The sequence below is a fragment of the Morone saxatilis genome, unplaced genomic scaffold (assembly GCF_004916995.1).
Source record: "Morone saxatilis isolate NCDOM2014 unplaced genomic scaffold, NCSU_SB_2.0 Contig3, whole genome shotgun sequence".
Lineage (NCBI taxonomy): Eukaryota > Metazoa > Chordata > Actinopteri > Moronidae > Morone > Morone saxatilis.
The window spans coordinates 12,664,025-12,677,907 of NW_023339873.1; the positions used below are offsets into that span (position 1 = coordinate 12,664,025).

Here is a 13,883-nt window from a genome sequence, read left to right on the forward strand (position 1 = left end):
GGGGGGGTGGGGGTCTTTGAGAGGGAGTGACAATATGAGGGAGAAATTGTAGTGTCCAGTCTAGTTCAGCAGTGAGCAGGCTAAGCAATGACTCAGTTGACGTGGTCCAGAGCGCGCAGCAGCTCCTCCCCCTGCAGCAGGTACTGACGACCCTGTAAGGGGGCGTTGACCTCGCAGTCGTCGCGGGTGAGCTGTGGCAGGGTGAAGAGGGAACTCGTGCCCTCTGACGTGCTGCCAAGCAGACGACTCGCCAAATCTGAGAAAGGACAAAATAATGAGAGTTAAGGTTCTGTTGATGTTTCGTATTACTTCGTTACTTCGTTTCGTATTTGCTACAGATCTAGTTTGTTCACCTGACGGCAGCAGAAGTATGGTTCTGGTTGTTCCTGACTCTGATGCCTTCAGCTTTTTGCCCGGCTCCAGTTGTTCCTGGCGCAGAGTTCCCTGGGAAAACCAGCAAATACAGACACTCAAACTTTCCATCTGTAAATATATAAAGTGAGATCTATAAACCATGTTTGGATGTCAAGGACTTACCGATCCAATCATCTCTTTTATGTCACACAGTTTTCTTTTACGCTGTGTGTTCTGAGCTGCCAGGGTGCTGAGCGATACTTCTTTGTCCAGCTGTGTGATCCTGCAGCACAGAAATAGTGGTTAGCTAACCCGGCAAGTGATACGATGAAGCCATAAAGACGGAGCACCTGGGAGATTTTACCTCTTAGCAAGGATGGTGGCAAGATGAGGGGCTGGCTCAGGTGGTGCCGGAGAAGCTGTGCGACTGCCTGGTGAGTTATAGCTATGGACGTCCTGTGTGACGCATACTGGAGAACTCTGATGGGATTTAACTGTCTCACAAGATAGAGGCTCGTCTGGGGTCACACTGCGCAGCTGGAAGTCATCGTCCATGGGGATGTAGGGAGCTAACGTCTCCAGATCGAAGTCTTCCGGTGCCTTAAGGGGAGAAAAAAGGTCTAGTGAATCGTAATACAGAGAACTTTTTACTGCCTTAGATCTACAGTATCTCCTGGTATTATTACCTGTGTGGTGAAGGGGGTCTTGGGCTCTGTATCAATGGCAAACAGCTTCTCCACCAAGTCGAGTTTGAAATCTGAGCTCATATCGGACTCCATGGGGAAACAAAAGTCCAGCGGACTGCCAGGCTGAAGAGATGAGAAGTCAAAAGTCATTCCCTTCTCAGTACATATTAATGAGTGGAGCAAAAAGTGTAATGTCTATACTGCAAAAAGACAATAATTCACTGTGTTACCTCTGAGGAGCTGGCCGGTGTAGTAGACGGGGCTGGATTATAGCGCTGAGTTTTTGCATCCTCAGATGTGGTGGTGACGTGGAGAGGCTCACTGGGCGGCAGAGGGGAAAGAGGCAGAGCCAGCTTGTCACTGGTGGAGGGAAGCATTACATCATTGTAGACAGGAACATCGTTCATCATCGGGATCTCTGAATCTGTACCAGAAGACAGAGGGAGGTCACAACAGTTTCAATCATCCAGGAGATAAACTGTGATTTATGTTGTGGAGAGGTGTGCATTTATGAGGCAACGAACCAGGGCAGCTGAAGTCCAGGGAGATGATGGTGTCTCCTGGAGCTGGGGCCAGCAGGGTGAGGGCCTCGGGCTCCTCCTTCAGCCTGTCATACAGGCTAACCAGCGACTGGGCCGCTACTGCCTGAGTGAACAGTTTGATCACATCCACCTCTGGGACCTTCTGCTCCACCTCCTCCTTCAGAGGGGTTGGGGATCTGGGGATATCAGGCTCGCTGCTCTCAACTACAGCCTTTTCTTTCTCCTGCTGCAGCTCCGCCTTCACTGGCTTCACATCCTCGATCTGCTCCAGAGACAGGATCAGTTTCTCCTCCTGGATGCCACTGTAACAGAGTCATGCAGCCGTAAGACTGAGTGTACTGAGGATTTTGACTTCTGAAGGGAAACACAAAATCACCATCTGTAATCTATCTATTTTGTACAAGTGAGTTCTTCAGCTATCTGACTTGACAGTGCAATCTCTTGTGAAAATACTAAGTCTTGAAAGAGTCTTTATAGTACCTGAGCACAAAGTTGACACAGACGACACACTGTGGTTGGGAGTTCTTGTTGTTGTAGATGACAGTGGCTTGGGTCTCCACCCACACAAAGCCTCCTCTCTTGGCCAACATCCGGTACTGGCCTGTGCAGACCTGGCCCTTTGCAAACACTAACAGCAGAGAGAAACAAAAATTAGACTTGATGCGGCAAACATAACACAGCTGGAATTTGTTGTGGATTTAAGAACAAGTTTTAATTGAAGATCCATGCACTCTTTGTGTCTGCTTACAGTTTTGGTGAGTCTTGGTGAGATGGTCTGAGTCCTGAGCGTGGTAATACTCATACACAGAACGATTCAACAGGTCCTCTGGATCATAACCCATGAGTTCAGTGATCCTGGACAAGCAAAAACAAAATTATTCTTCCACTGACACGCTGAGAGGATTCAGAGACTAGGGTTCTGTAATATTTACACTGAACACTAGGTGGCTCTCTGTGACCAAATAAGTGAGCGCTTAACCAATGAAAAGTACTACACAAGTGGCTTCAGAGGCGACCCCTGCTAAGCATGTAATGAAAACTCACCTCTCGTCACAATATGTGAACTTCATGTCCATTGTGTGGCGGCTGAGAAAGGTCTTGCTATCCAGTGGGACCTCAATGTTGGAAGGGTGCGGGATGGGGTCACAGATCAAAACCAAGTAGGGGATAGGTGGCTCTTTTTGCCCGTTGGGACTCTCCTCAGTGTGGCTGTCATATACATGGACATGTCCGGAGCAGTGGAGCACCTAGAGAGACAACAGGAGGGTCACAACACTTTTAGATTATAATTTACAAAGCCCAAAGTCATTTTCCTAATGCAGCAGACAGATCATTATCAGACAGACATAAGTAAATAAATACATGTGTTCTGATATACAAACAAATAAATAACTCAGTGTTTTGGGCATGTGGGTTGCAGCAGCTGCTGTTACAGCTGCAGCATTGTACAATTGATGGTTACATAATATTATCTTGTCTGACTAAATTCAAAAATGTTTTCCATGTCCATAAAAAACTTTTCCTTGTGTCGACTGGTTGACAAAATTAAATGCAGGTGCCTCTGAAATGTCCTCAGTTATGATATAATATGAAATTCAGCAAACACATGTTGATTACTTCCATTTATTCAGGACTATTTCTACGACACATTTCAAGTTATAAAAATGAAACAAACTTAAAATTAACTTGTGATTAAGGGCTTTACAAATAAATTATCTTTTAATTCATAAAAGTATGTTTTAAGTGCATTATATCATGCTCACTCAACTCCTGCTTTTAGTTCCTAACCGATTCAAGTAATGGCTAGATGTAATCTAGGTTTTCTATATGTATATATGTCAACCACAGACACTGTGTCTAGACCAAAATGATGATCCATTTCCTGTTCACATTAATACTGCTGATGTAGACATCCACTAATGTCGTCTGTAACTTTTACATTTGTGCATTTAAACTCCAGTTGTCGAACTCTTCCCCCACCGACGTCATTCTACTACAACATCAGCACATTTAAAAAAAATACTTTATACTAAAATTACTACACGAGAGAACATTTCCTCAGTGATTCTACCGTAGCTCACCTTCCATGTAGCTGATTTGACATTGACGGTGCGGCCCCTGCTTGTGAGAGTGCACTTCATTCGGAGGAAAAAGCTGCGCTCTGTGTTTGGTTCCTTGGCCTTCTTGGTGCCTGAAATTACATGAACAGGAAGAGACTTTCAGTTGAAAAGAGGAAACCAGCTTCTTATATTGTCATTTCAACAACGTTAGCATTTACAACTGCCTTCATTTTATTTTATGTGCTTTATTGCAATTGTTTCCAACTGCCAGCAGCCCACATTTGCATTCAGGGAGACATTAAGCTGTAATGTTTTTTTGCACTGTGGGCAGCGACAGCAAGATAAGAGTTAACAGCCGTTGCAGCCGAGTTAATATCAATGTGTGCTGAAGTGTCAACAAATTATGTTACGAAGCACATATTCAGAGGAAAGCACTAGAATATTTTAGCTTAATTAATTTCACTTAAAAACTGGAAATGATACAAAAAAGTAAACCCACTGACACAAACCAAGCCGAAATTCTGCTGTGCAACCAAAACAGTAAATGTCCCAGTAATGTAGCACACTGTTCCAGTAAGGCTAAATGAAAGGTCACTAAAGCACACACAGTAGCCAACTCTAATCACTTTGACCTCAGGCCTGAAGTGTGGAAATGATAACTTGTTCCGACAGCCCTACTAGTCTGAATCTGCCAGCTCAGAGTGAATTGGACTCCTTGCCTACTGGCGCACTGGCAGACCTGACAGAGAGCTTGTGTGCGCATGTCCCTGTCCATTAGTGAGGTCTTATAATGGGACAACGCCGTTGGTCCCTCACCTGTTCTGTGGACCAGCATCTCCCTCAGCTCATCTTGGTCACAGGGATGTATGAAGTCAAACACACTGTGTCCGGTCAGGTCAAACTGCAGTGGAAAAAAGTAAAAAACAGAATGTGAGTCCTGTTATTGTGTGGTGACTTCTAACCCTTTTAAATAAAAGGCCGTGTGTGTTAAAACTAACTAAATTGTATTATTGTACAACCATCGAAATACAATCATTTCCTTGGTTTTCTGCTTCTGACTTTCCCTAACAATGCCCATTCCTCTATGTTCTCTTTAACACAGCAAATCAGACCTACCTGTGCCAGCCCAAGGCACTTGTTGATATTCTCCGAGAGATAGATCATATCTCCGTCTTCAGTCAGCACCATGAGAAAACCCTCGAGAGCCTTTAGGTAGGAGCTGTTTAACTGGAAATCGAGGTCTGTTTCCTCGTCTTCCATTGGCTCATCTAGAGGAGATAACAGAGAGTGGATGGGAGAGATAAAGGAAGGTAGGGAAAGAAAAGAAAAGCAAGAGGAAATGAGGCACAGGACATCTGAAGTCCCTGCTGTCTACAGAACATATTTGAAGCGAGGATACTGCGACACACAGATAACACACTGTGCCCACAGGTGCATCTGCAAACAGATCTATATCTGTGCATGCCAGCTGACTCAGTGTTAAAACCGTCTGCATAAAAAAAAACTGTTCTCACTTTTTCTTTTGTTGTCTTTAGGGTGTCATTTTCTTTCTCCAAAAAGACCCCCCCAAAAAAAACACAATCCATTCTCAAGCTGTCTCCGAGGTAACTGATGAAAACTGATACAGACTTTAATTATCACTGGGTGTCTGGATCTAAATATAAGAAAAATCCAGATGTGCTCTAAGCTAAATTCTCCACTGACAGGTACAAAAAGTACAGGTACTGACCAGCGTTGAGCAGTTTCCTCATGCGCAGGTAGCTGATGGTGAGTCTCATTATCGAGGCCTTGTCCAGGCTGGAGCTGACACTGTGGGGCAGGGGCAGCTCCTGGGCCAGCTCGTAAAACACCTCTGACTCCTTCCCGCGCCGGCATCGCGCCGCATCCCTTGACTTCTCCTTCCTCCGCTCCGAGCTCACCCTGCGGGAGACAAATGGTGGGTCAGCCACAGCCTGGCCACAAGGTGGTTTTGATCCCACTATGCACACTAAAAGAGCTGACATCTCTCCTTCCTGACTGAGTGTGTGTACACGGTCTGGTCAGCCGCTGGCCCGTCACCGGAGAGGCTGCAGCAGCTGGAGTCGGCAACACGCGAGCTCACGGCCGAGCTGCCGTCTGGACCCCCGTCAGTCTCATTTACATGCATGGCTATCTGCCACCGTCTTATTGGCTGCTGACCAAAAGAAATGGAGTCCACCCCCTCAAAGTGATTGGCTGGTAGGCGAGGCATGGACTCCTGGTTCACTGCCAAGCTACAGTGCGACACCAATCATTGTGACATTTACGAGCCTGGCTCAACGGATCTACAGGGAGGAGAATGATAATACAGGCACTAACACAGAGAGCACACACCAACACAGAGTGAGTGACACCAACTAGCGGGACAACACACAAACATATTGTCCATATATTTTACATTAGCTTCCCTCATAACTGCTTCCTCCTCATATTAGCTCCATTTCATATCAAGCATTTACGCTGGCAGTTGTCCACGGTCTGGCTAATGGACTCTCAGCACACTGTAAACAAAATCTTAAGGCCTGGCAGCAGTTTAAAATGACAAAGTACAGACGATTGTAAAGGACACAATGAGTTGCGCAAGTCACTATAAAATCTTTTACTCAAATTTATTGATTTCTCACAATGCCCTTGGCTTTTATACTAAGCCCTGTTTTGAGTTTGTATTTCTATGACTGAGCACATGTGAAGCTCACATGACCATTTACATAAATAGACACATAAAAATAAATAAATACATTTTCAACATAATTGCAATAGTCATCCTGAATGCTGAATTTATACCTTAATCCCTGTCCCAAACCACTATCTCGTACCCTCGCATGCATTTAGATGACACCAGAGCAGGACCCAACAGAACGGATGGCAGTTGAAAAGCCCTTGGCTTTGAAATGTACACCTAATTGAAATTGATCTGTTATGCATTTACAGCACTGACCAAGGCCATATTGTTATTTGAGGCTCTCTAACGAGAGAATGGACCAGTTAACTAAAATTAGCCAACTGGATATCAAATCATGTCACAGACAGATTTTCCATTGCATAGTGTAGGTTAGGGAAAGCTTTTGGTTTTTAGACCAAATAGAAATTACAAAATGAGTCTAAAAAAGAGAGAAGAGATAAAAAGTCTGAGGATTGCTTTTGTCTCTCAGAAACCACATTTAACCCTATGAATGAACAAACAAATCTATAAACAAATACAAAACCCAACCCATGTTGGATCATGGCCCAACCAGAACTCTACTGCATACCTTTTCTTCCCCATTTGATGACAAACACTTGTAGATGTGTATTATGTGTAACTGAAAACAGAAACCTCCTCTCAACGATGGTTATGTGTACTGTAATACAGACATGTTTCAACTTTGACCGTAATTACAGCTAGAAGCACAAGTGTATACATTCAACCACATGTTTGCACACTGGTCAATACCACTGGCAAATATTTACAATATCTTCTGTCAACCCTACAGGGCACAGCCACAATAAGGGATTGTACACACAGAACTAGGGCTGTACCAGCGTCCTGACTCAGAATTCTGTCAAATTACATTTGGCTGTTCAAAGATATTCTTTCCCGTACAGACTATCTGGCAATGAGAAAAATACACTGGCATGAGTTTCAAATGCTACAGAGTCATGGGAACATACTGTTGAGCATTTAAAAATGAATGAAAGACAGCTGCATATGATGCAAGATTTGAATGGCAGCCTGTTTGAATTGCCCAACATATAATGTCGGGCAACCATCTGAATTTGTGGGAATAATGAGGCCGACAGTACACGTGTATTTCTGTTCTCTCTCGCTCACGTAATGTTTTTAAATTCACTTGCTATGAAATACCACACGCCACACTAAACTCATAGCAGTGTCTGTAAGTCTTAACCTGCAATATGTAATGCCTTTCTTTATCATCTGTGATGTTCCAACATCAGATTTCAGTCACTAACAGTGGACGGCAGTGACGGAGGTACCCCCGCCTGGTTCAGAAGTGGTTTAGCCGACTTTACTGACAATCACCACTGGAGCAGAGAGCGTCAGAGCAGCCAACAGACTGGAGTTGTGCTGCCCTGCCTCACGCTGCGCTCCATTTCTATCGCCCTTCTCCGCTTCCGTCACACTTAGTTTTATGGTCATTTTGAGACTCGGTTCATTAAGTTTACAGCCTGCCGTGCGGTTGCTCCTGCATTGCTTTGGGTAAAATGACGCAGCTAAAAAACAAAAGTGCATTGCTTCAACTGATGAGATGAGAGGTGACCCTGGGTCTCGAGGGCTCCAATAGACTTTTAGGCAGCAGCCCTACAGACACGCTGAAACTCATCTCGCTAAGCTACTGGCTGAGCTTATGATGATCTAATGACAGACAACACATTGTTATAACCTGTGATCCCACTAGGAGGCTGGTGGATTCATTAGTACGAGCCTGTATACAAACTCATTTCATCTGTGGTGGTTGTATCCCACTGTATCACATGCCTTCATGCAAATCCTATCCAAATGAAGGTCAGCCGTAAAATTCCAATACACATTCAACATACAAACAGTATACAACATTCAATACATTCAACATGCCAAACAGTACAACGTACAGGCCACTGTGGATTACTACAATGCAGCACAATACCAAAACTCTACAGATATCTGCGATAGCAAAGACTCAAACAGCTCATAAAAATCTGATCATATTGAAAACTTTTTTAGACCTACTCAGTATTGTAATACATAATTATAACGAGGAAAACTGCAGCAATTTAATGAGCCATCGCCACCCTTTTCAAACTTACATAAGGGAGATAAAAAAAATGCTTTTATTCTTTTACTTGAAAACATGCAAGGAGAACAAAACAGCTCCCTTGATGTTAAAACAAAGGCGAGCAGAGGGGCCACCATTACATAACACTATTAATGCACATGGTCATGCATGCCCAGCAGTCCTCTGCCTGACACGCTTCGCTGCGAACACAATCACATTTGCAGTTTTGCTTGCTTTAATTAGATTTGTTTCGTTTTCTAATAAGAATGAGTGCAATTATGTAAACAACACTTAACAGATGTGAACAAGTGGGCTGAAGATTAATGGGGAAACAAACCAGTGTTCAATTAAAATCACACTTTCCAATGCTACCAGAGTTGCTTGTGTATTTTGTTACTAAGGGCTGACCTATTTTACTAGAGAAATGTTCTCACTCTTGGTCAGTCCTGTTTATTGTGACTGTAAACATTGCCTTATCTATTATATAATCCAGTCCGAGGAAACACCACAGCTAAAACCTCTACCCAATATGGGGAGAAAAGCAAAGCAAGAATGAAAATAAATCTCTTTTACAGACAAATGAACCTTCAACATGACTCAGTGGTGGTGATATTAGGTATATGTTCAGCAACTCAATAAATAATCTAAATGATTAAAACTCGACCGCCTCATAGTTGTATGCCTCAGCCAACCGCTTTAAGTATCCATGTGTCGACCATATAATATGTAATTAAGACTTTAAAGGTTGTAAATTAAACTATGTTGACATAAGAAAAGTGGCCTTTGACCTTTTGGACATAAAATGTCATCACTTCATAATTTTTATTAAGACATTTGTGTGACATCATGTCATAATAAATGTATCACTTCTTCACGTTTTGGCAGAAAACATGTGATGTGAGGTCACAGAGTCTTTGACCTTTGACCTCACAGTTGTAATCAGTTCATCCTTGAACCCAAGGAGACATTTGTGCCTGATGTAATGAAATTCCCTCAAGGCATTCCTGAGATATTGCGTTCACAGGACAGACGGACAAATGGTCCCACGTCAGCTGGTTCCACTTTACCATTAATTAAGGCGACAAGAGTTGGTTCAAAGCCCTGAAAAGGTTAGCATGCACACCTTCAGTTGCTATTATTTTTGTCGTGCCAGAAAAAATAAATAAAAAGGTTTTGTTGAATTTACAGCCCGCCATGCTGTTGCTATACTAAACTAATCATTTTTTCCCTTTTTTTGGCATGAGGAGTATGACGCCTTAAAGAAAAGCATATGAGGCACAGTCATCAGCTGTCAGCACCGCCAGCTCTGAAGTGGGTATTACTAGAGTTTGTCACGTTATATTACAACAGATTTCTGATTAAAATACATATTAAGCCAAATCTGGTTTTGGTTTATCCTCATATACAATACACCAGTTGTTTAGTTTGAGATTTTCAGCGGAGGTAGATTGAAAGTTTACAAGATTCTTGAGTTCAGGGTCTCTAAGTAGTGAACGCGCCCATGTACTAAGGCTGAGTCCTTGCTGCAGCGGTTCGATACCAACCTGTGGCCCTTTGCTGCATATCATCCCTTTGCTCTCCCCCTTTTCTGTCAAATAAAGGCTAAAAGTTAAAGTCAAAATAAGGGCCGTTGTCTGTCCCTCTCAATTAGGAGGTCCTGGCAAACACACTAAGAATGACCAACATTATAAACCACCCACCACACTAATATCATTTAAATGACCCCCTTCTGTGCTACATTCCCAAGAAAGACTACTTCAACGGATTACATCTGGCCCCACGTATGCACTTCATTCTCAAAAAAAAAAAGCCTCTCGATTAGTTAGCGTAGTCTGACTCCCCAGATATGGACTGCGCGGATCGGCCACCAGCTGATAAAGCATTTTACTTCCTTTGACTTTACGTGTGTTGCCATTTAAAAAAAGTTTCATCTCGGACTGGTGTTCAATGGACAGAGGGTGTTGGGGAGTGTTCAACGCGTACTTTTCAGGATTCATTCAAAAAGCAGACATTCATAAATATAGTAGATTCTTCTGGGTTTGACTATAAATGCAGTTTCGCAGGAAATGGGTATAGCGCAGCCAAAAAAGCTTTTATGCTTGTTTTCCGCCTAAATGTGACACGTGGCAACTGGCAAGACAGGTGCCTGGGAGACAGATGTACAGCTCTACCTTCATTTTTGCATACCGCTCAGATTTTACACTTGGTCAATGTTCTGAGGCTTTGATCGACTACACTGCTGACCTTTGGTATTTCAAATGCCTTCCAATTATATCACAGCTAAGGCTTTTCTTTTCTTCAGCTTCACTGAACAGTTCTGTCTGAAAAACTGTTCATAGTTGGTGACACAAAGAAAGAAAGGTGTAAAATTGAAATATGTTATCTGGTGGTGTATGAAATATGGCACATTTTGGACTCGCCAGCAGACCCTGATACACAGGAACCGATCAGCGGTGTGTTAATGTATTCTTAAAATATGCTGACGACATGATGTGCCGAGGTATTGTTTTCAGACTTCCTTCCTCGTATTGTTCAGGCGTCACTCTGTCACATCCATTATGACTATGGTGTATTAAAAAGATGTATCATTAAGCAGAAAAATGTGGGATTTGACATCTTACAGGATAACTCTAGTAGATAGTTAGATATGGTATCACTGAGCCTTTACATTCACAACTAATCAGTCCTCACAGTTAAAGCTCAGGAGCCCTAAACTACTGTTTAATATTTAGATTTCACTGGCAAAAGTCTCTCAGCATTTTTAAACCCAATAATCACTTGATCAGCTACAATGACCATCTACAGAAAGCAGCGATTTATCAGTATTATAGGAGCAAGCCTTCGGCGCACTTTTTTTTTTTTTATACTTTTGTCTTCGATCACAAAACATGAAACAAGAAACATGTGAACACAAACAATGCTATGCACTGTGCTGGCAAGAAATCCAATTTCTTTTTCAAGTTCTAACTAGCCTGCACACAAGTGGTAATTGTGTTTGAATGTCTCAGGGCAACCTGCAAAATTGCCAGGCAGTGGATCACTACACACACTTGGCCACTCCTATTGACGTCAAGCCCTAGTGATTAAGAGATGAGACAGAAATAATACCAAAGCACCAGACGAGACCAGTCATAACTGCATCAAACAAGACCACAAATCTTACTTTTCCTGAGATCAAACCGAACACACTTTACACATTTATCGACAGGATGTTGTCGATGCTTTATCTACACCTAGAAAAAGTGCCACACAGCCATTTAGCAGACCATGAGTTAAGCCCGTGGGGCATTTGGATGCAGTCTACAACAACAACACATCCTTAATGGGGGAGTTAGTCTACTTGGAACTGAAAACATGACAACTACACGCCAACCATTTAACATGTCAGCCTACAATTTAACCAATACCATTCTGACACCAACAAGATCTTAACAGCAGGATGACAAATAATACCTATGGAACAAAAAGCACCCATGTTGAGTTAGCAATATTTCAAAGATAATTCTCCTTTTACTAACTATTAAAACTTGGGGTATGTTTTTTTTTTCTTTGGGGGGGGGGGCTTCCAATTTTATAACATATTTATTTTACCACCAATCAGTTCAGACGCACAGGAAAACCTTGGATCAAAGCACATCCGGTGTATAAACTATGCACTTTTTTATACAAGACAATAACAGCAGGATTTCATTGACTGTATATTTCACACTGAAGCTTTTTATTGTTTTCCTCTGTGAAGAATTTCATTGTTGCTATTTCCCCTCCAGCAGTCCCCTGTCATAACTCTGCTGGGTATCTGTTAATCACCTGTACGACATCGTCTTTATGTATGTTATTAGGACAGACTCTGTTTCCTCCATCTGAATCAGTACAGTAAGTGTACACCCAAATAGGAACCAGGACAGGTGTGTGGTTTTGCACACAAGAGAAGTCTGAGTACAAGTTTGAGTACATGAATATTTAACGTCTGTCAATAATACAAGTCAACACTTGAAGTTCAAGTCCTTAAGCTTATTGAATCGTTTTACTTAATAATTCAAATTAAATCAGTTAAAAAAAATCTAAATCACTTTTATTTGTGTTGATCAATTAATCATTAAACTGACTCATCAGGCGAAAAGGTATTTCCAACACACCACTTCAGTCTCTGGGGACTTTAAATCAGCATCTCTCGTTATTTCTAACCCTTTAGACACTAAATGAGTCAAAGAAGTGATTAATTATGAAAACCTCTTTCAGCGGCAGCCCTTATTTGACCTGTTGTCTGTTGAACTTATGTAAAGAAACCAGCTATTGCTTCACTGGTTGAGTTCCCCTACAGACCTAGAAAGGATGCGGTTTGGTAGCAGCCTAAAACAAGATATTTTAAGTTTCATTAGTTATACAGGTTATACATAACTGAAAGTTGATACCTACTGATAACATCCAAGTTTAAAAGCTATACAGAAACATGATTACTTCTCTGATCAAACCTAACCATAAACTGTTATCAGCTCAGAACATGAAAAGGGAAATTTGAACCGAGGACATTTTCACTAAAGCCTAAATATTTGAAGAGAAACCGCACACCCACCATCCGGCAGTGCTCACATGAACACTGTCAGCTTTGATACATCAACCCAAACAGTACAACAGCAGCCACAAGCTATTAATGGGATATTTATGTAAAGTGTCACATTCAAAACAAATGTAAATAAAGCTAATGTTGCACCTAGGAGGAACACAGATCACAAACAAAAGCATAGTAACGCCAGCTAACGAGCTAAAACCCGACTTCAAAGCAGATGTAATCAAGGTAAAAACACAACAATCATCATGTGTATAATAAGTCACCTGTAATAACTAGTTTACCGTAGTATCTTGTTTAATAACGTAAACAGTTTCACGTCCATCGCTCCTGCTCGGCTAGCTGCGTTAGCCGCTTGCTAACGATAATAGCGTCGCTAGCCAACGCGTTTAGGCGAACTAACACGCGGAACTCGCAGTTCACCTTGAAATAAAGCCACAATATCACACAAACAGCAGTAAACAAACCCCGGAACGAAGACCGGAGTCAGGTCCGCTCTCAAACAACGACACAGCTCCGCTCCGTAGCATTAGCTAGCGTTGACGTTACCTTTTCTTTTCTGGTACAATTCCTGTGTCCATGTCAGGACGAAAGGACCGGAGTTGAGTCTCTCTCTGGGTATCGAGCTGTATCCGGGCCCGTCGAGGAAATGAACCAAAATCCCACGTTTGTTTTACACCGATATGAATCCGCGAATCCTCACGCGAGTTGCATACGAGTCCACACTGTGTAAATATCGTCAAATAAATCGACCGCTACAAACACAAACACACACAGCCCGTACGTCCGCTGCTCCTCAGAGACAGTGCCACGCTGGAGAGAGGTTACTGCCGAGACAATGTTGCACCGTAGAGGATCACTGACTCCCTCCCCCTTCTCCCCACACACACACACACACACAC

General features: G+C 42.6%; 1 protein-coding gene across 2 annotated transcripts; it reads right to left on the reverse strand.

Annotated features, from left to right (window-relative positions):
• Positions 1 to 6: 6 nt before the first annotated feature.
• Positions 7 to 13,869, reverse strand: hif1aa (hypoxia inducible factor 1 subunit alpha a). Of its 2 annotated transcripts, none has more exons than XM_035673992.1 (15): positions 13,531 to 13,869; positions 5,372 to 5,562; positions 4,759 to 4,910; positions 4,459 to 4,543; positions 3,664 to 3,773; positions 2,627 to 2,829; positions 2,331 to 2,437; positions 2,063 to 2,210; positions 1,565 to 1,884; positions 1,271 to 1,464; positions 1,041 to 1,163; positions 719 to 954; positions 538 to 637; positions 354 to 444; positions 7 to 256 (listed from the first exon to the last, which is right to left on the reverse strand). In XM_035673992.1, the coding sequence occupies exons 1-15, from the start codon at positions 13,560 to 13,562 to the stop codon at positions 93 to 95; spliced, it is 2,256 nt and encodes a 751-aa protein (XP_035529885.1). In that variant the 5' UTR covers positions 13,563 to 13,869; the 3' UTR covers positions 7 to 92. The 2 variants fall into 2 exon arrangements, with proteins under 2 accessions (XP_035529885.1, XP_035529886.1); XM_035673993.1 differs by lacking the exon at positions 13,531 to 13,869 and adding an exon at positions 5,644 to 5,792.
• Positions 13,870 to 13,883: the final 14 nt, after the last annotated feature.

Bases quoted from the DNA above. Each gene is read 5' to 3' on its own strand.
- hif1aa (XM_035673992.1), bottom strand. From the start codon at position 13,562: ATGGACACAGGAATTGTACCAGAAAAGAAAAG. The intron at 3,774-4,458 runs GTGAGGGACCAA...ATGTAATTTCAG, and splicing joins GATGCTGGTCCACAGAACAG to GCACCAAGAAGGCCAAGGAA. The intron at 1,164-1,270 runs GTAACACAGTGA...TCATCTCTTCAG, and splicing joins CACCGGCCAGCTCCTCAGAG to CCTGGCAGTCCGCTGGACTT.